At 38.8% G+C, this 22,131-nt stretch overlaps 1 protein-coding gene across 2 annotated transcripts in view; it reads right to left on the bottom strand.

Moving 5' to 3' along the window:
- DNAJC13 (DnaJ heat shock protein family (Hsp40) member C13) overlaps window positions 1-20,972 on the bottom strand; it is a 48,227-nt gene extending 27,255 nt beyond the window's left edge. The window contains exons 1-22 of one of the 2 annotated variants that reach the window (XM_074151022.1): window positions 20,905-20,972; window positions 16,826-16,901; window positions 16,185-16,334; window positions 15,779-15,820; window positions 14,462-14,662; window positions 13,183-13,389; window positions 12,977-13,072; window positions 12,734-12,825; window positions 11,758-11,924; window positions 11,594-11,673; window positions 11,345-11,514; window positions 10,378-10,477; window positions 9,994-10,101; window positions 9,283-9,438; window positions 8,509-8,565; window positions 7,082-7,203; window positions 5,845-5,920; window positions 4,736-4,831; window positions 4,449-4,592; window positions 3,290-3,304; window positions 2,725-2,807; window positions 1,699-1,852 (exon numbers count right to left, since the gene is read on the bottom strand). In XM_074151022.1, coding sequence (XP_074007123.1) covers window positions 1,699-1,852; window positions 2,725-2,807; window positions 3,290-3,304; window positions 4,449-4,592; window positions 4,736-4,831; window positions 5,845-5,920; window positions 7,082-7,203; window positions 8,509-8,565; window positions 9,283-9,438; window positions 9,994-10,101; window positions 10,378-10,477; window positions 11,345-11,514; window positions 11,594-11,673; window positions 11,758-11,924; window positions 12,734-12,825; window positions 12,977-13,072; window positions 13,183-13,389; window positions 14,462-14,662; window positions 15,779-15,820; window positions 16,185-16,334; window positions 16,826-16,901; window positions 20,905-20,972 — 2,460 coding nt within the window. The remainder of the gene's footprint in view (window positions 1-1,698; window positions 1,853-2,724; window positions 2,808-3,289; window positions 3,305-4,448; window positions 4,593-4,735; window positions 4,832-5,844; window positions 5,921-7,081; window positions 7,204-8,508; window positions 8,566-9,282; window positions 9,439-9,993; window positions 10,102-10,377; window positions 10,478-11,344; window positions 11,515-11,593; window positions 11,674-11,757; window positions 11,925-12,733; window positions 12,826-12,976; window positions 13,073-13,182; window positions 13,390-14,461; window positions 14,663-15,778; window positions 15,821-16,184; window positions 16,335-16,825; window positions 16,902-20,904) is intronic. The other variant, XM_074151023.1, reaches the window with a different exon arrangement.
- Between the last annotated feature and the right edge of the window lie 1,159 nt (window positions 20,973-22,131).

A 22,131-nucleotide genomic window follows, 5' to 3' on the forward strand; every position in this document is an offset into this window, starting at 1 on the left:
AATGACAGCCATCATTAACTTCAGAGCAACTACATCAAATTTAACCATGTGCCTCAATGCTCAGCGGTTGGAAAGCGCCTCATTTAGTGGTAAGTCTAACATACCACAAAAGCCACCCTCTACAGTGGTTTTCTTATCTATAGTTTGCAGGCCACTGTCACGAGGCCACAGAAGTTATCCACAGATTTCACCACAGCACATGATACAACGAAGTCCTACTAACTAGTACGCTTCCAGAGTGATCTCAAGCCAGCATCCCCCTGAGCAAAGTGACAGGCTCCACAGCTGACAGAGAAGCCTTTGTCACTACTGTGTAGTTAGTTCAAACACTTACAGTGTAGCCTGATAAAGTATTCATTTAAAATATTTAAAAGCAAATCTGAGACAGCAGCTGTTCAAAAATGTTGCAGAAGCCCCCTCAAGCCAGTCCCAAAGTATCCTGGCCTGTAACTGCAAGAATGCTAGTGACGCATTCCAGTAGCATAAGGCACATAGGAGCACAAAGTGCAGGTGGGAAGCCTGTATTACTATATTTCAAATCTGCACTTTTGATTCTGCCCCAGTTGGCACCTCTAAAGTACAGAGATAGAGCTGGGAGAGCTGACACTTGCGGCACCCAGAAGTCCTGTGCCTGACCCATACCTGAAAGAAACTTCAAAACCTAAACGCCAATGAAAAAAAATCCTAACCCTAAACTTAGCTATTTACGAGGTAAGAAGTAACCTGTAGCTGCGTGATACAGATCAGTTGTGTAAATAAAATAGTTTTCTCCTAAAGCCTTAGCCTGATGTCTTGCAATTCCTTAGTTGACTACTCCTGCAAATCAGAAGAATTCCTGAAAAGCAGCAGTTTACTCTTGTTTCACTTGTCCCCTGCTCAAATTTCCACTAGAAAGTTGTACTGTGACAAGGATGGCACTGGGAATATCTAAGAATATCTTGCAGTTGCATTCAAGTGTGACCTTGCTTTGCTAAAGGATTAAACATTAAATAAAACTGTGTGAAACCATAACACTACTGCAGATAAGAGTAGAGTACAGGAAGTGTCTCTTAAACACATAACTTGAAAACATCTTGCAAGATGTTTTGAGAATGCCAACTAAGACCATATCATTTGCTTTGCAGAAGCCTCAAGTGTTATTTTGACTTTAGGTACTGCTGTTCCTAGGATGTGAAAGATGTGAAAGCAGTATCCTCGACCTGTAATTTACAGAGCAGCATGGTTTTAGCCACATAACCTATTCATGGGTTGGCAACCCAGTATATAATAGACTTAGGATCGCTGAGACACAACAGAAATAAAGACATGGAGCTTGCTATCAGGAAGAAGTGACTTGTGAAACGACCCAAAACAAGTCTGATGGAGCACATTCAAGACATATGACTTATCTTGAAAACAATGTAATACCAACTCTTCTCTCTTCCTCTTAATGAGAGAATACATCAAGAGTTCCAATCGACGTTTCATCTCTACAATGGGATTTGTCAGCCTGGAAAGGTTTCAGTTTTGCAGAGTAACATGGGACAACAATGCCTGTCCACAGACTTAAGCCTTAGCAGTTTACTCCAGAACCCCAAAAGAACTCTAGCTTGCAGTCAGGGATTGTCAAGATTTACTCATGTAGGTAGACATAGAATAAGTGACATTTTAAGTAGACATATTTCCTACATGCAGTTTCTGCTACAGTGGGTCATTTACCTCAAACTCCTGATGGTTCCATGAGATAACATTAGCACTACCAAGTTCTCTGTCAATATTAAATGCTCTCATCTCAGACTCAAGAGTATCTCTCAGTTCTTCCCGTGTTTTGAAGTTCCAAATCAAGTTTGATCGAGCATGATCCTGAAGAAATCTAAGAAAGAAGTTACATAATTTAAACCCCCTCAAACATTATCTGAAAGGCAGACAAGATTCAGCCGGCAACCTTGAGAAGATGAGCATTAGTGGACCTTAATTAGAAGGTACTGAGTAGCAGTCTCTAGTTTATTACAGTAATTATGGTTGTAGCCAAAGTAAAGTGATAATCTTTTTTTCAGATGGAGGCCCCTCCATTGTAAACTTCGACAGTTATAAGAACTCCCAGGTAATCAAGCTGCATTTAGGACCTGTGGCACTATTTGAAATCCAGTGTCCAAGTGTTTTCACTTTGCCTGCCTTAAGCTAATTTTTATTCCAATTCAAGTTCATAGAATGGTTTGGGTTGGAAGGGCTCTTGGGCAGGGACACCTTCCTTCAGACACGGTTACTCAAAGCCCCATCCAGCCAGGCCTTGAACACCTCCAGGGATGGGGCATCCACAACACCTCCGGGTAGCCTGCTCCAGTGTTTCAACATCCTGACAGTTAAAATATCTGGAGTAGCTCACAGGCTGATGCAAACACACTACAGTGCTTTTCAGTGCTACTTTGCTTAGCCTTCAACATCATGGAGATCTGCACCTGCAATTTGTTGCTTGCTCTTCATTTTGATTCAAGAGTAAAAAGGATGTAGTTTGATAACACTTGAGAAGCCTTCCAAATTCCCCCCTTTCCTAAACACAAGCTAACTCCTTGAGTACACCTTAGATTTTCATTTTTCATAGGTTCCTGTTACAAAGCACTTGCACTGTTTCAAGGCAAGCAGAAATTGGAATCAAGCCACAGCAACTAAGAAAACATTAACAAAAATATCCAGCCAGGTAACAACTGGTATCACAAGCCATCCGATTAATCTTCATTTTTTTACCTGTAATAGAAGAGATCCCAGTTTGCTTCTATTTTTATTCTTTGGCGTCGTTTCCTTAATATCACTGGCTTTTGAATGATGTTCTGCAAAAGAGTCAAGTTTAAGCAGTTAGTAGAAACAGACACTCCCCATTCCCCTTTTAAAATAAAAAGCTAGGTTTTTCTTCATTCCTTAGCCACACTAAGTTAAGTCTCATTAATAATGTCTCCTTTTCTAAAAAGTAGTAGCAACAGACTTTCACAAGTGTTATTTACACAAAGTTAAATCATGCCAGAGAAACTTTCAGATGTTGAAGTCACTCATTTAGAAGCAAGTTAACCCTGAGAAAGGCTTAGTTCCCACCACCGTAAGTCCTGATCAGCTCCAAAGCTGATGGAGGGGAAAGCCCACAACAAGAACGCTTTGCTCTTGAAAGGAAATAACTAGAGCAAGACACAGAAATTAGTCACAAGCTTGACTCGGCCACTGAAAGGTTCCCTAGTTTGGTCAAGCATGAAATCAATATTATAATCTACACGAGGTACCACATGCAAGCAGAAGTCTGAGCAACATAATCCACACTCACCATATTGTTTCTGTCCTGATTGTGATGGAATGTCAGAAGAAAAAGAAAATGTACATTTAACAAGCCACAGTCACTCAAGCAATTCAAAGTGGTAACACCAAACTGGCTACCCATTCCAAGCTACACTATTTACTGTGAAATTAAACAGCTCAGAACTCCAGCTAAGAAAATGACTGTTTAAACTCAGTATCTAGACAAGATGTTTGAAGTGCAATTTGTCCTTGACCACCAGTGCCCACATTTCTCCATTAATACTGTTTTGAACCTAGTTCACATTTATTCCAGAAATACTACCCATCAAAATTCAGCACCACAGTACACAAAGTTGAGCTAGATTTTACCAAGTTAGGGTTTTCCTAGATTAAAACTTATTGTTATGTCAAATCAAGTACAAATACAGGCATTTTCAATACTCTGCATTGCTCTTTTCATCCTTCCTTGCACATATAATAGCCTGTTTCGTTTTCAGAATGCAAGAAAATAAGCTTAGCTGACTAAAGGAAGTTAAGGGAAACATCTCATGATTCAAGAAGTTTGTCACACGGAACATGACAATAAAATGAAAGGAAGAAGGAGACCCAACAATAACAACTCAAGCAGTTCTAACATCACATCAAAACAGTCGCCTATCACTTCAATCTAACTGTGGTTTTACGTATAGTCTTACATTGCAATTTAAGCACTAAGATACCTACATTCAAGGTCATATTAAGCTTCTTCAAGCAGGTTTATAACTAAAATACCACTAGCATGAAGTGCACTAGCATAAAGACTATCCATAGTTTCTTCGAAAACGTAGTTTAAAGACTGGTCTTGCCACATTTCAAGGAATTTCCTGTTCTCCTGTATCTTGGAAGAGATGCACATTAAGCTGCAGTCCAGTTTGATAAGTTTGGCTAAAGCAAGAAGAAGCTAAAGCTTAATACATGTGCTGAATGAACCTATTTGCCTGCTTTACATTTTCCTTGAAACCCATTTCTAACCCAAGATGAAGATTAGTAATAGGCAGAGAGTTTGCTAAAAGGAAGCAGAACTACGAAGTCTCTCACGTTCCTGGATTTGTATTACTGTCAAGGTTCCCTCTGATTTCATGAAGTTGCAGGTGTTCCTCTCTACTCTTAGTTAAGTTGCTGAAAAAGAGAACTTCAAATACTTTTACCTCTTTTTGAGCTATGCCCATTCTATCTCTCCAGTGCATCAGGACTAGATCCACCTTCTCTTTGGCAAATTTTTCAACTTCCTTTGCAGCCTTTCCAGCCAGTCTCTGCCACTCTGGCACTTTGTTAAACTTGCCATACTGATCCTGCAGGATAAATCCTATTAGTCATTTGCAGTTGCAGGTCTATCAATACATTTGATGCAGGACAATACAACAGTAACGTGTCTGTAATAGAAAAGCCACTAAGACTACATATTGGAGGAGGTAAGTCAGCTACATTTACTCACAGTTGCAATTTTTAGGTTATCTCTAACATGCATCCTATCAGCATCTTTTTCAGGAACAGGATCAGCACTGTCAAGGTACGCCAGCAAACCTGGTGGCTAAAAACATTTAAAACCAGTGTAAACATGCATGTGGCTACTGGAACAGAGACCATCACATTAGGTAATAAGATCATTTCTTTAAATTATGATATTTCAAAACAGAATTTATATTCTACTCTAAAGCAAGTAAAGTTTCATCAGCTTTTTGCTTTTATTAGTGAAATGCCACCATCCTCAACAGAACCATTCAACAGAGGCACATAACTAGCTTCAGTACAGCAGAGGTCTTGCCTATATCCCATTTCTTAAAGGGAGCTAAGGAGTACAGGAAGAAAAGAGTTGATCCCACAGCAATTGAAGGGGATAAATACTATAACACTAGATTCCATCAATATCCTCTAATATGGATTGGATGTTGCATGTGACATTAGAGATGAGATAGTCTCATTTGACTAAGCCTTCTGGAAGATAGTGATCGAGATCAAGATGGTTTGCTCTGTCAAAAAAGAAGGAACTGCTATTTTTTAATTATAAGTCAGTATTTTTCCAGATTTAGTAATTCCTTACAACACTATTCTTTGAACTAGTTTCACCAAAGTAACTTAAGCAAGAATCTTTCAGGAGGCTGTAAGTGCGAAAGAACATGGCAAGTATCAGCTAATATGTAAATTTAGCTATGTTATAAGCAAACAAAGTTGGACAGGCATGAAAGCATAGACAGAACCAGTGTCTTAATTTCTTACTGGCACTAAGCATCAGAGACTATGTTTATCACGTCTCCCATATTTTTGTACTTTTAATAAAGAAAAAAAAGTCAGACACCTTGTTTGTCATACACCATTTTTAGAAGTGGCAGGAAAGTAACAAAATACTTTAAGAATCTGAGATATTTTGTACTAGTCATCAATACCCTTCAAATAGCAGATGCCAGACTGCTGATCTCCCAGACTAGGCTTCCCCCTTGGAGGGGAAAGGGGATGTGTTTACCATATAGACTACCCAAAGTTTTCTAATATTACAGGCTTTCAGATTTTATTCTTTCCCTACGTCTACATCCCATTTTTACTCACCAAAATACGTTTCAACAAGTTCATAGCAGTTTTGTTCTCAGCTGTCCAGAGGCCAACCAAATGTCTACTTAACTGCCTGAAAAAGCCATTGAAATTAACAAACCACAAGTTAGTATTTTAAATAGATTTTTAAACCACTGACACCCCTATCATGCTGGTGAAATGAAGATGAGCAAAAGCTTCATGCTCTTGAGTAAGAGCACAAAGCATTATATTGTCCCAGTCCAAGTATATGCTTAGCATGCTTTAGAGTGTTGTCTTTAAGAAGTTCCAGTGAAGTTAGTGGAACAGTAGCAGCACATGCTTTTTGATCTAGACCTCAAAAGAACACTTGAGCAATAGAGCAGAAACTAAACATCTAATGACCAAGTGTAAGTTTATCCAGTCAATCTTAAGTTACAGTTAAGAGTCTAGAAGCCATCAAGAACTCTTAACTACTCTACTTGAAGCTCTTAATACCAGTTATTGACTAGAAAAGCCTTTTTGGGAGCCTGCCTTCTATGTCAACTGACACCTTCTGCCAACATTTGTCACTAGGGTTCTGCTGCACTGAACTGAAGTATTGCTTGCAAGTCATTAGTAGCTCCAAGCAGAACTAGTATGACAGAAGGTTTCACACTAGCTCTCTCATGAATGACATACAGTGGCACCAAATTCCACTTGTCACTACATTGCTTAGCAACTCTAAGTGCTTCAGCACTGTGCAGTTAAAACTTCTATAACCTTGTATTTGGGTGTAAATAATTGAGTTATCCTCAGCATACCCTCAGGCCCAGTCTCAACAGCTCACAAGTTCTACTGACTGATGAATTCATGGAATGATTTCTCTATGAGGAGACTTCTCTCAGATGGGATGGTGACCCTAACTGCAAGATGTCTGAGGTGTGTACACCAGGATTTATAGTTGTATAAACTTAAAACTTGTAATAAGTTCCAGACATTCTACTTGCCTTTTCTTTCCCTGAATGTTTTCAAGGGAAAAAAAAAAAAAACAATCAAAACTTGAGCCTTTAATAAATAACCAACCCAAGTCCCATTTTGGCAAAAATAAAAAAAATCAAAGCTTTATTAAGTGGGCTGCAGATTCAGCTGAAGCTTGCTCTGCTTACCAGCTGCTGAAGAAAATATTCTCCAAAAGAACTGCAGGTTTCCCTCCCTGACCTCCCAACGTTTCCAATGTTAGCCAGGCCATTAATTAGACTTTTAAAATATAATATATCAAGTGAGACTGACATACCTATTTGTAAGCATCCTCTGATCTGTGCTTATTGTAAACATAGCAGTGTGCAAGTGACGAGGTAAGGCACCTTCACTGAGGGCAAGATCTTGCATTTTGGTAGCAATCTCTTTGTCTCCTTCCTTTGGAAACAGGGCAAGATGATTACTAAAGAAAGAATCTTAGTTAAGCTGCTTTTATCTTAGTCTACAGTTCCAAGGCCTTCTTGACCATCAATTATGTCAACTAATATCCAAAAGGCCAGAAGCTACAGTATGACTGGCTTTAAGTGCAAGTTCTCTACAGCAATTGATCAGAGTTGTAGTAATACCATGGACCACATAATTGGTAGTTATATCTGAGGACAGTAACTGGATAGAACAAGACACACATCTCCCATCACAATCAGGAGACTGGTAGTACCTTCACAACTACCATTTCCATGCTGCAATTGCAAGTTAGGGTTAAACAAAGAATGACAGCCACAAGTAATTGCTTGTGCTTTTACTTTGGTCAACAGTAACTACTTAAGAATAACTGGTGCTGTTCACTTTAGACAGCCACATGGATAAGCCACAGGAGACTGTCACTCAGTCAAGATACATTAGTTGCAATGAACAATTACGGAAAAGCTTTTGCTACATTTTTACTTGCCCATGTCCCACTATAGCTCAAATGACAGGAGTTAAAATAAACAGCACAGCAACTTTTAGCTAACATTATCAAGTATTATCAATGGAAACTTGCTGATTTATAATACCTCTATTTCAAGTGTTCATTCACTTTCATTCCAAGAAATTACTCGATGCATAAGCCACCGTGACACAATGAGGCACTAACTTAAGCCCTGAATTTCAACACAGGAAGTGTCGAGAGTCAGATAGCAGTGTCACCCTGCAACAATCATGAGCAGCCCTTGAGAAGTATGGACTTGGCCCATACATCATGTGGTATGGAAAGTAACAAAGCCAAAACATCCTTTGTTGAAGCAGAAAGAGCAAGAACAGAGGCTGACATCACTAGTCTGCTCTGGGACACTACTGCCTGCTAACCCCAGTTCGTTCCATCCTGCATTGCATTCCAGGAAATATGGCCTCTTCTCCTTGCGAGACTCTTTAACATGCAGAAGTCTGGTGGCTCTGAGGTATGTGACTGAGCTACATACAACATTAACAGCCAAATCTTGACTGCAGTATGAAAACATGCAAGGCAGTATCTGATGTCCCAACTCACATGCCTTCCAAACCCCAAAGTGTAAGATAAAGGAAGCTGCTATATTAACCCACCCACAATTAAGCAGGTGTTCTGTTCCTCGCCTTCCTCTGACCCCTCCCTTCCGCCCCCAAGAGAAGCTAATATAACAAACTTCTATCGGTAAGCAATTTCACTTCCAAAATATACAATACACATTTAGTATGCTATCCCAGGTAACACTGATAAAATCTCACCTCTATTATTGCCTTCATTACCAAACCTGCTCCTTTCACAATTGCCATGGAAGGGTGCTAAAACAGAATGTTGAAAAAAATAATTATCCAAGTGCAAAATTTGAAGACTGGATCATTTGTGCTTCAGTTTCCATAACTCATCTACATGTATGTTCCACCTCCAGTTCTGGGCAAAAGTGATTCTCTCAGTTTTGTGAAAGCTAGCCCCAGGAAGGAGTTCCTATCTTATACCTTTAAGCAAGAATCTCTCATGCTACTATCAGATGGACTTCTTGGCACCGAAGAGCAGTATATACCAGAGAAGCTGGAATAATGCTGGGGGCTGACACAAGCTGACACCAACCAAGAAGCAGAAGAACATGCTGTTTTTACAGAGAGAAAGCATTGACATTTTAGCTAAAAACCCCAGAATTCTTACAGGTTTGCTATTGAAGAGGATGCTACTCCTGTTTTGTAACTCGTAACTCTCATTTACTGAAAAAGAAGCAAAAAGGTGTCAGATTCTCCAAAGACAGGAAGATCTGTGCATTTGCTTCATCTAGCTTAATATTTAACTAGTGTTTCTAGAAACAAGTCTTAGTCTATTCTACAATGATTTGGCACCTCAATCTGTTATCTGAAGGGAAACAGTAAGTCACTGAAAAACCCACCGAGGTAAAAAAGGTTTAGGCACATTAACCAGCTGAACAGTAGACAAATTTGTCTCTCAGGAGAAGAAGAAAACATTCGCGTTCATTGACTACCTCTAATAATGAAAAAATTATGAAGTCTTACCTGAAAGAGCTTAAATAGTGTTCTTCCATTAGATGCCACCATTTCCAACAACATGTCAAACTGCTGCCCCTCAGTAGTCTCACTATATGGAGCACATAGGGCAAATGTCAGGAAGTCCAGAAGTGAACTAATTACTAGGGCACCCGTCCCATGATCCTGAAATTAGGAAGACAGGTATGTAATACAGATACAGTGTTTCACCCCTGCCCTAGAGTATTCATGCAAGTTTTAATCAGTACTCATGATGCTGGAGGTGCCCTTCCCTGTCATACCATGAAATAGCCTGCAAACGAAAATTACAAGTTTAATATATGCCATTACTCTTGAGTATGGCAATAGTCTGGTAAAGCATTGGCTCCAAGAGCATATTGGAGACTCGTGACCTCATGTATTGGTGTGCTGCAAATTACTTTTTCTAGTTTTAATCCTGTAAGTATCAGTTTCCTTTTCACTGAAAGGAACACCCAGTTTACATATTAAACATGCAAACATCTGTTGCATGACACAGGTTCTGCACTATAGGCAGCTACATTCTAACCTGTCAAGATCCCAACCTATTTAGAACAAGCTTCAGTTCCAGACATAGCTGCATTTTCTGCACTTCAATTGCAGGTATAAATACATTCAAAGACATATCCAAGTATGACAGAAGTGTTTTCACAGCAATTAGGAAAGGCACTTAAAGTTATTTGTTTTCAAAATTTCACTTACCACATGGGAATTGAATTTCTCTAGTAGATTTTCTAGAAACTTCTTTGAAGAAAGAAGGGAAGCTTTGTTCAACTGCTCCTGCCTCAAGTCATAGTCATCGTGCATGGGCTATAAAAGGCAAAAAAAAAAAAAAAAAAAAAAGAAAAAAGGATTCACTATGCAGTCACATTTTCACCCTCAGTTCTTAACGGCTATAGTCCAAAAGCCACACTCTGAAGCGGTAAAAAGCACATCCTAGTTCAGGTTCAGCAGGAAAACACTATACCACCATTTGTTTCATGCTTGAGCACACTGCAAGTTGAAGGGCAGTCCCTATGTCTACATCATTCAGTGGACTGAAGTTCACACATTCCAAAGTCAAAGAATCTGCAATTTAGTACTTACACACATAAGAGCACAAAGCATGTCAATAGAGGCATGGGTTACTCCATCATTGTTCCTTTTGAGGGCTTTCACAACCTTCACTCCTAATCGTTCTCGAAATCTTTTGAAGGGAAAGCAAAACCACCAAGATTAGAGAGGAAACAGAAATCCTAGTCTTAAGATAAAAGTCCAACTGGGGACCAGAAGTGGCCTGCTCCCATTGCATTCAGCAAGCCAGTACCTTGACATTTACATAAATTTGAAATTCCTTGGTAGGAAAATATTAATATTTACTTCACTTGTAACAACATGCTGAGAGCACATTCACCAAAACAAAGACATATTTCTGTAGTTACAGGATAGTGGTACTACAGGACACCATCCACAGAGAAACAGAACTTTATAAAGATCTCAAATTAAGTGCGTATGTTACTCTTTGCATCATTCAGTTGCCCCATAGTCCAGAGTCAGAAATACTCCAAAGAATTTTTCATTTTCAGAAGAACATCAGGCAGTTTTTCTGATTCCTTATGTTACCCAACTAAGACAAAAACTCTGAGCAGGCTGTACTTACTGTAGGAATACAGCTCAACTTCCTAAAGTCAAGTTTTATCTTGTGTTGAACTGAAGATAGCAGTGGCATCAACATAACTTAAGAATGAAGAACTGCCTACTTCAAGGATGGATGAAGGTACATGTTAGAAGTTTTTCCACCAGGAAAAACATTAAACTATGTTTGACTCCAGGCAGAGAGTATTTAGCAAAGGAACAACCAGCTTTACATACTAATGAACATTTGGGATGCTGAATTTACATTAAAGCCTGGTGACAGCCTCATACTACTGGAAGCTATCATGTCCAGAGTCTTCCAGTCTTTTTCATAAGTGAGGCTTAGCTCCAACTGTCAGTTTTAAACATAAGAGGTCATCAAAAGCTGAAGAACTGTTTTCACCTACTACTTCCAAGCTTGAAGAGACTTCTCACTTACTTTGGAAGCTGAGTAAAGGCAAGGAAGCCTGCTTTCGAAGCCACTAGTCTTCTTACTGCTTGGAATTGGCTTTCAAGCTCTGCATTAGATGCTGCAACATCTCCCTCTTGCGAGAGTAATGCTGTTATGGCATTATTAATGAGTTTCTCCTTGTTTTCCGAGAACAGACCCTGGTTAAGAAATAACAGTTATTAATACCTTTATGCATTAACAACATCTTAAGAGGATGAGCAGAGGATTTATTCTTACATCTTGTGTAACTGCATGTAGTACCCCACTGTAGGAAATGTTAGCATTGAACCTGAACACAGCATCTGCAAAGTTACCATCTGGAAGAAGACATGACAAAAGTTAAGTGCACAGTACCTGACTAAATAAAGCACTACAAAACCACGTAATAAACATTAGCTTACTTGGAGGAGCAGCCAAAAACCTCAGATGAAGGCTCTCTACTTCTTCATCTACAGGCATACTGAGTAATCCCCAACGCTGACCTTTGTGTGTAGAGGTCATTTTCACACAGACATCTCTATTACCAGAAGCTCTCACTCCATCCAACAAGCTAGCCAGGAGAGAATCTCTGGGTTGGAAGAAAGACATACAAATACAATTTAGATCAGAAAAGTGATGCCGAAGAACCACGTTATAAGAAAAAGAGGAAAAAAAACCCAACCAAGCACAGAATAAAAGGCAACAATACTTGGGATCTCTTACTAGCACTGGTGCTAACAGCTACACCTCTGGAGGAGGTCACTAACTTTCAAGTGTTTCTTTATTCACTGTAAGAACAGAGCTGTCTTACACCCAACGTAGCCAGTTGTAGCCTTTCACTGAAGGGATCGACTCTAGATTATCTGTTAATGAGTTACACATGTTGCGAGCCAATTCACCCCTGCACTTTATGCAAAACCTCACTTAGCAGGATTAGACTGCATTACAACTGCAAGTACACTCAGGGACTATTCTGCTCGTTGTTTTAAATAGAATCAACTAAGACCATCTCAAGCAGATAGCTCAAAGGGTTTACAGCCTTCACATTTCCGTATCACTTCAATTGTGCTTTCTTTCCTTCTCCCAGATATACTGCTTAACCAAGTACAACATAAACAGAGCAACATTCCTTATGAGAAACAGGCTGTATCTAACTGTCCAACACCCTTACACATTCATCAGAAAACTTCCAGACAGATTTGCTTAAACTTGGTATGAAGGTAAAAGGGGAGAGATTTAGATCCTGTAACAAAACTTGATTTGTAAGTGGCAGACCACTAGAATAGCAAGGCTTCAAGTTAACACTGTCAAGGGTCAGAGTTTATGGAAACTGAGAGACTAGAAGCATTACAATTGCAACTTCCATTTGAACTTGTAACACACAGGAGCTCCAGTTACCTTTCTGTTGAAGAGTACTTCCGAATTTGTCCTTTGATAAATTCAATGGTAAAAAGCTGGGGGTTTTCACAGTCACATACTATTGCAAATACCTAAAAATTAGAGATAAGGATCACATTCATGAAGCAGTGTTATTTATCTACTCTACAAATTGAGGCCATCTTATGTATACTATCAAATTCCTACTATTGTCTTTTAAGGCTTCTATTTGAAGAAGTGGTACTGAGAAAGATTGCCTCTTACCTCTCCTAAAGGTTTCAAAGTCACAATGTTATAGGTAGCTGGATCCCGCTCAACTAAGCAAGCTTCTGTAAGAGCTAGTACTCTTTTTACAGGTTCCTTGAAAAAAAAAAAAAACACAAACAAACCACAAACAAAAAAGCACTTTAGGGAAAAGAATTCTTAGCACTTAAGAGGAACCAAGTAAGTTCAGAGTTTGATACCCTTACCAAGTGTCTAGGTGTTATTTTTTGAACAACAAACTCTGCTAAAGATGTTACAGATTCATCATTGCTGTATTTTCCAAAGCGAAGATTCAAGTATTGCTCGAATTCTAGGGATTCTTTCCTTATCCGCAGAGAGATACCTATGAAATTGCCAGCATGTTCTATTGCACTTTTTATAATTTCCTCCCTCTGCTCAGATGCAAACAGGTGCTGCAAGTTTTGACAAGAAAAAAAAACACAACAGGTGAAGAATAGGACATAGCTCAAGAAATGACAGTTCCATAAATAATCCTCCACCCAGCAGTAGAGAATCTTTCCAGCAACTAGGCTGGCCTTTGCTAAGTGCACAGTGTAAACAGCAGAGGTATTTATTACACAAGAGATCCACTATTAAGTTTACATCCCCCTTTCAAGAAAAAAAAAAAAAAAAAAAAAAAAATCGATAGCAGCTATTCCTAAAGGATACCCTGCTACACATGAGCATGCCACTAAAATAAAGGTCTGCATGACCTGCCTGTCCACCCTTGGCAACAGATCCTGACAGCCTGGCAGGAGTGAGGAGCCAGAGAACCAGCAGCTGGGGCTACCACTGTCTGTAAAGGCTTCCATCTAGCCTTGTTAGGCAAAGTTAGGGCAGCTATAGAGGATCAATTATATATTGCTAATTTTATGCCAGAGAAAAACATGCTGCAGCACAAGAGACATGGAAACCCTGATCTAGAGAGCAGAGTCCTATTTTGTTGGTAGTGACTGAGGTAACTATATTTACATTATTAACCATGAATTAATTCCTAAAGATCCATTTCAGCTGCTTCCAGTATAACACATAGAAACCCTTTAAAGATTTTGAAACCAACATTATACTGCAGTATTTCCCAAGCAAGGCTGCTGCATATCAGGTCACAGGGCTAAAAAGGAAGCATCACCACTGATCGATCTATTTCCGAATAGAAACCTTCCTATCACTTTTGTAACTTTGAGAAATGTCAAGAAGTTCCATGTCCATATTGCATTCATGTTCACTATCCAAATATAAATAACTAGATATTTTGCACCCTGTAGTTTTTAAACAGCAATAGGCAAAAAAACCTCCACACATTGCTCTCAAATGTTTTCATTAATTTCCTGTGGAAAAGGGGTTCTAAAACCTGTCCACAAGCTTTGAGGCTCAGCAGCTGGGTCCTAAAGATGCACATACTTGTATGCTCAAATTATGTTGAAGCTTCATTATTAAATATTAATATAAACATCCTAAGCACCATACCAATGTTTTAGTACTCACCAATCTACTAAATCCTCCATAGAGGATACAGAAGCCTCCCTGATAGCCAGTAATATCAACAAAGCCTTCAATGTTTCTGTAGTCATAGGAGCACAGGACTTTATTTGTTGCAGGATCAATTTGGTCAATACCTCCAGGAGTCACCTCCAGAATCACAGGTTTCCTCGTATCACTCCAGTGATGTTTATAGCAGTTATACCTCTGCAGAGAGAGCTACTTTTAGACATATATACACACACTCCTTCACTGCACAGCAATTGTTCTCTTCTTAGTAGTAAGCAGCATGAGTGTAAAGTTCAAAAAAATTTTATCACCTCCCTTAATGCTCTTATCTATGTTAAGAACGCTATGAATCAAATGAAAGTAGCTGTCTACTGACAAGGAATGCACAGCTTGAACTACGCATTTTGAAGAGAGAGCAGCAAACCCGAAACAGCCACCCCAAAAGGGAGTAAGTTTCTCTTGCTGCAGAAGGTGGCCTACTCACAGGCTACGTACACTGAGGTTAGACAAGGAAATAGCTATTGCATCAGATGTTGTTATTCAGCTAATCAAGACTAAATTAAGGTAAACTTATCACTATAGTGCAATCTTTTTTTCATCTCCTGCAGTCATATTCCACTACAAATAGCCTTAGTGAAATCAGCAAAAGTTAGAGATCTGTTCTAAACTATAGTAAGACAAAAGGGGACTCTCACATTCCAGCAGTGTCACTATGCTCATCACTGAAGATTTATTCTATGGAATGCTTAAAGTCACTTTAAGTGCTATCTTCTGTGACCAGAAGACATAAAACCAAATACAAAGCCCAGCTCTGTATATTGCCTTGCTCATTGCCATTTAATGAATCTTGGTAATACAGTAATCTTGTCTTTAATCTGACCTACAGAAATCTTCCCAGAAAACTATATTCCCACATCAAGTATTCAGGATGTTATGCAGAAAACTACTTAGAGTTAAAAAGTAACAAGGTAGAAGTAGTAAACATTGAATAATGAATCAAAGCTTACATTTTCTTCTTCGTTCTCTCCAACCAAGCACTCCATGTGGCAGAGCCCTTTATTTCAGCAGTCTGAGCATACCAACATAAGGCTCAGGCCAAGTGAAAAGAACTCAAATATTCTCCTGTTGAAAAGGTTCCCATTGCTTTTGAACAAAATCCTAATTTTCACTTCTCAAAGCAAGACTTCAGACCCAAATTTACAAAAGCTATTTTAGGTAGTGCATATAGTACAAGCATAACAGTACACAGTAGAAGTTTAAATCTCTACATTGTTTCATTAAACTATACGTGATCCAGACAAGGCAAACACTTACCCGTCCTGTGATTTTTCCTTCTGAGAAGTCTGTCCTGAATCTCTGTTTTTAAAAAAGTTAACCGTGAATGAATGCAAATACGATAGCCAGTCTATTCAGAAAGCTTACATTTAAGCTGACCCTGTTTTAAGGGACTTGAGCTAAGCCTCCTTGAAGACTCACCAGTCCACTGCAGTTTAATGTATTCAGTATTTTTAGCTTTACTTTCTATTTAAGAATCATGCGCTAGTTGCTGCAACTGACACTAGATCAAGTAAATTAATGTAACAGCTCAAAAGACAACTTACTTTCATACTTTTCATGTAAGGAAAGAAAGCATAGTAAGCTACCACAAATGGTAATAATAACCAAGTATTTCCTGATTGCTTAAAGGAAAAATAAATGAAATTAAAGAAAATAATCTTACCAGTGCCTCTGTAAGGAGTTCTGTTCTGTGCTCTGTGGAAAACTTAAGTGTTTCAGACTTTTTTCCACTCCCTTTGCGAAAAGTGAGACTAAATTCTGTTCCTTGTCCTTTTCCAACAGGAGAAATACTACATATATCTCCATAAGGCCACTAGATAATTGAAAGTAATTAGGTTATACTGTTAGTAATTTTAAAACTACATCTCCTCTACTCAAAAACTCTTAGTACCTATAATAACTAAGCAAGTTGCTGTAATGAGACAATGCTACGTGACAGCTTCAACTTCCTATTTGATACTCTACAAAGTAAATATGTGTCCTGTCTCCCTTCTGGGATATAGCCTTACAGTGATCAAACTTATCCCAGTTCATTCAGAATAGCACACCCAAAAGCAAATTACTACTTATTGGCCAATAAAGATAAATTGCCTAAAAGTACAAAATCTACTGGGCATTTGTAGAATTACTGAAGGCAACACCAGCTTTGTTACGTATGCTTTAGTAGCAGCTGCCATACCTTCTGGTTTTGCCGAGATCTTGTCAGACTAGATAGTTTCTGAAGACAATGCCACTATTCACTCTGCATGGTGAACATAAGTCAGAAATCAACTCAAACCAGCCCTGTTCAAAAATGACAGTTACCTGATTTGTAACTTCTAGCGTGTTGGGATTGTATGTGGTGATGGCGTGGGTTCCAACTGAAAAGACTCGCTTATACCTAGAACAGAGAAGAATATTAGTTTCTCCAGAAGTCACAGAAAACTTCTGTTAAACAGTAAAGGCTATGTTAAAAAGCTATATGCAAGTCAGTGTTGGGAAACAGATAGGGAGTTTCCTTTAAGCTGTTAGTTTGCAGTTTACCCTTATAATATGTAAAGCTCCTCTATTCTACATATCCACAAAAGGGATACAAATTAAATACTACTAAATATATTTCCTTACGCCTATCTTTCCCTATGTTATTGGCTAAGTAAGGAACAAGACTCTTGGAACTTGCACTGGAAGGAATTACCAGACCAGAATAAATTCTAAAAAGAGTAGACAGATAGGAAAAAAGATTCCTGCAATACTCTAAAGCATCTGTCTGCAGCTGTCTCAGACAACAGTTGTAGCATGAAATAACCTCACACATGTGATCACAATACTGTAACAAGTCAAAGTGTTACTATGGCCAAGCCTAATTTTCTTCACCTTGAGGAAAACTAAGACTACTAAACTCAGAGTGACTCAGACCACTGAAGCTACAGTTCAATACACAGCTAGTCATTGTATATTGTTATCACCGATATGTTAACTGCCATAGCGCTTAAAGAACGGCTGTAGCAAGGTAGTTGCTTGCATTTCGGGCTTATCAGGAACAAGGGGCAGTGACCTAAAGCTAAGAAATTTAGATGCATCAAGTACAAAATGGAAGCTTTACCATGGTTTCATTTCCTAGATAATCTTCACAGCATACCCTGAACCAGCTCTTTATACATAGACTGTTCACATATTCTCCAATCAGGAAGTTTTGCAACGTAACTAATCAGAGCTTGAAACAGTAGAGTATTACTAATCCCCTACTACTTGTAGAAACTTCTTATTCTAGGGTACTTCTGTCTGGAAACAGTCCTGCCCAGAAAGTCAAGCCAAACCTGAACCAGACTCAGTTCTAGTAACTATTCTTTGACCAAAGAAACAGGATCTGAACTTGAATCAAATGAAAATACTTCGGCTAGTTGTCCATCTTAAAACTAATTCAGTGTAGCAATTTCACTTCCAGTTCTGAGTAAACCATGGGTTTGCTAGGGAAAGAATGGGCCGGGATCAACCACACAGCTAACTAATCTGGACCCGTGCCCTGCTAGACATTGCATCGGTAAGCAGGTTGTTTCCCCCCACCCCTTTCTCTGCACTCTTGTGGTGCAGTCCCTTCTCTCTCACTTGCCAGGTCTGCAGTCTAAGCCATCGTTTCTGTATAAAGACAAACCTTGCATGGGCTTCAGATACATTCAGAGCTGCTCCTTCACGTTACTTGACTTCTCTCTCATAATAGCAAGGCCAAGACTACCTGTCTGACAACCTCAAAAACTTCATTGCCTACCCTCTTGCATTATTATTCAAACAAACTGGTGCAAGTCCAACCCAGAGGAGTTCATATAAGAATTAAAGCAAGTGCTTATTTTGCTCACAGCTTAGAAAAATCCGTACTACTGAAGTGACCTGCCACCACAGTGCTTTGTGGCAGACTAAGGATCTGCAATGATCACACATAATTGAAGACCAGCTTCCAAACATTATAGCCCCTTTCTCTTCTCCCCTCATGCTCAAGCCAGTATTTCAAGATCTAGGAAGTGTATTTATTATCCAGTATTCTTAATATGTGATGCGACAAGGAACACAAGACAGAACAGCAGATTTGCCAAGTTACCATGTCCTTCATCTCCTCTCCCCAGCAAATTCAGAAGACTCAAATCTTGTTACATGAACAGAGGAGACTTAGAAGTCAGTTCGTACACACAGCCTAAATACTTACTTACCCAGAACTTCACCGTTAAATATGCAGAGAGGTATTTATACCTCTAGGCCTTGGAGACTACCATTAATTATCTGTAAAAACTACTCAGCAGTACAGTTTAATGCTAGGCTGTTTTGAGAAGAAGAATTTGAAGCAAATGTCCTCTTCCCAGGAAAAAGGCTATTGCCTATTCACTAGTTTCTTAGAAGCACTGTAGAAGTCAGAAGTTACATTATTTTTTTTTTAGATCAGGATGAACCTGGTAGACAATTTTCATATTCATGAAAACACTCGAGAAAGACAGTCTTCGTCAATTTTACAGAATTACAGGTCAACACTGGAGCATCATCATCTGTAGTACCAGAAAATAGTTTAACTGAGCACAGAGCTCATATTCAACAACGTGACAAATCATATGAATAGAAGAAGTGATTCAGGTTCATTTAGCACTGAACATTTATTTACTGTTTGGTGGTGGTTTTTTTTTTTAATGTTATCCATAGATTATACTGAGAAGGTATAACTATGAACTGAGTGGACTTAAGTATTCAAATATAACCTTACTAAAAGCCATATAAGCTTCTGCTGCCAACATAACAAGAGGCAACTACTCACTAAATACTCCTTTCCCCTTCATTATGTGAAAAGTGAAGTGCCATTAAGTTTTTAAACTAAGCCTCTCTTTTAGACTTAGTTTGAAGTTCCCTAAGACTGCGTAGTTTATCAGAATGCTACCATCAAAGTTCAAGATCATACTACTCTAACTTCAACAGCTTGTATAACGTGAGAACAAAGTGAATAATGGAAGGCATTGGGCAAGAGAAGCAATCTGAGTTCTATGCATTTAATTGTCACCAAGTGGCTCAAATTGTATGCACACCAAATTTGCAGATATGCCACAGGAACTTCAGAGGAAAAGATTAGAATCTTTCTGTCCCCCAACAGAAGATATATGAGGAACAAACTGTTCTAGTGTTCTATTCCAACACAGTATCTTATGATTACTGAAAGAAACCGTTTATTCACCCATGCCCACAAAAATCCAAATGCCTGGAATCTTAACTCAGGTAAAACTCAATTTACACAACTATCAGCTAGAATTCTAATGAGGTAAGACTAAGTATTAAACTGTCTGTTTCAAGTCAGCCAAGAATCTGTCTTGGTAAAGGAAAGACTTTGCCCTCAGACAGCTGCTCAGTCCACTCCGGACTCTGATCTACCCAAGGCTTTAATTTATGCTGACAAAGGCAGGAAGCTCTTTGATTAGACACTGAAGGAATCTCATGGTTCTTCAAAGCACAATTGAGAAAGATCTGTGGCTGCCACTACTTGCAATCCCATCCTCCTTTCCTTCCCAGCATTCTTAACCTTTCATAGGAAGAATTTGTGAAGTATCTATCAGCAGACAGTCAAAAAAGCAGCCAGTTTCAACTTAATGGTCAAACAGATTCAGACATCACTGCTCTGTATAATCATTAGAATAAAGCAATACTCTTGCTCCTGAGGTGCAGGCAACATATCGTCTTTGTTCTGCTGATATTTGGGTACCAATGAAAAAAATTGCAGTTCCACAGCACTACTATGCGTGTGAGAAAGAACAATGGGCAAGGATACCAAAAAAGTCCTATGAAGCTTCAAAAAGTATGCACAACAATTGACTTCAAACATGGCATAACAGATACCAGTTATGATAATTTAATGGATGGCTTTATTAGAAGTTACCTAGCTTTTGCAGACAGAAGCATCACTGAAAATTAATTTTTAGACCCAAGACCCCCATTAGGGATGAAGTGTATTTCTAGCAACGGAAGTCTTCAAATTGTCTGTTAAACTACTAACTGAGACTATCTATTACACAGCGTGTTAACTATATGTGTGGACTAGTGACCCTCATCTCTTAAGGTACATAAGACATTACTCCTCCAAGAACCCAATCTGAGAAGAAGTACTTCCACTTCAAAATTAGTGAGACTCGGAAGCCAAGTAAGTCAGGTGGTTTGTTTCAGAGGGACCTGAGTGTGGGAACATGTGCAGAGGAAGGCTAACACACAATGTTCAAAATCCCATTTGATTCTAGGGAATATACATTCGGTTCAGAGATTGCGCAGCAGGAGCCTTTAGTTCAATTTTCATCTAGCAATACATCTATGCAGCTACATCCAATAATGGAAATGAGAGATGTCACACAAAACAAAAAAACCCAAACAAACTTTAAACTACTTACTTTCCCCTCCATGAATGTTTTGTTGTGTAGAAACAAGCAAGATCTCTGTTTTCTCTAATTATATTCATTCTGTGCCAAGACCTGAAAACAAAAGAAACATCCTGTTAGTATTCACGATTTTCATTTAAAACCAGAGTACGCTAATCATCAATATGCTTCAAGACAAAAATACTTTGTTTTTAAACACTCAACTCACTGCTTTGTCAATTCCATCAAAAAAAAAATAATTATGAATACTTATGTTTATCAAACAATTAATGGACTAAGTTGCACATGGAGTTGAACATGAATAGTTTCCCCACTGATGTTGTTACAACAGTTACTCCTTAACAGTACCAGGGTACAGTGATTTATGCCCTATTATTTGCTATATTGTTGCAGATCACGCTACTTTTGCTGCACCTTCACACATTCAGATTCAAGTGTATTTCATGTCATCATCAGAATGCTTAACTCCTGAAAAAAATTTTTTTTAACATCAAAATGATTCAAGTACCCTGCATCCATAATTCTAGCAAAGCATAATTCCTACTGCCATAAAAAAACCCCACACAAATAAAAACACAGCAGCATGGAGAAATCTGGATAGATAGCACAGCTTATTTGCCAGTCTGAAATGGAATTTGAAGTTGAGAAACTTACTTATTAGCCAAGCATTGTGAGTAAAGAGCTGACTAAGTACCCTTTCTGCGCTGTAAAAGTTTAAGCAAACCCACCACTAACATCCTGACATGCTTATTTCACACCCAAATACCTATTCCCTAAACATGAGCAGGAATTTAGAGAAACGCCCACAACTGCTTGGCTGAAGCTTTAGGAACTGCTGCGTTCTAAGGAATGCTTCTCAACACTGAACACTGTCTTGCATGATTGAGACTGATGCACATTGAGTACTCGGGAAATTAACTTCCCTTTTACTACACTTTGCTGTTATTACAGATACAAGGCATTTAAGTGGATGTACCCTAATTAAGTTGCAAAAGCGAAGTTGTTACTCATTTTACTGCTATAGCACTCGTTGCAAGAGTGAAGTCGTCACTCTCAGCATTAGTTGCCACTACAGCATTAGTTTTGTTTTGAAATGTGTCAAAAGAAGCTTCCCTGTTCTTGATAAGAGACTGGTACTACTCTCAGTTTCACACCAGTAATGCGGTGGCATCACCAAAACATTACACGCTTACAAAGATAGTCTGCAAGTATTTATATTCATAGCCTGCATGAAGCAAC

This window comes from Numenius arquata, chromosome 7, assembly GCF_964106895.1.
Source record: "Numenius arquata chromosome 7, bNumArq3.hap1.1, whole genome shotgun sequence".
Classification (NCBI taxonomy): domain Eukaryota; kingdom Metazoa; phylum Chordata; class Aves; order Charadriiformes; family Scolopacidae; genus Numenius; species Numenius arquata.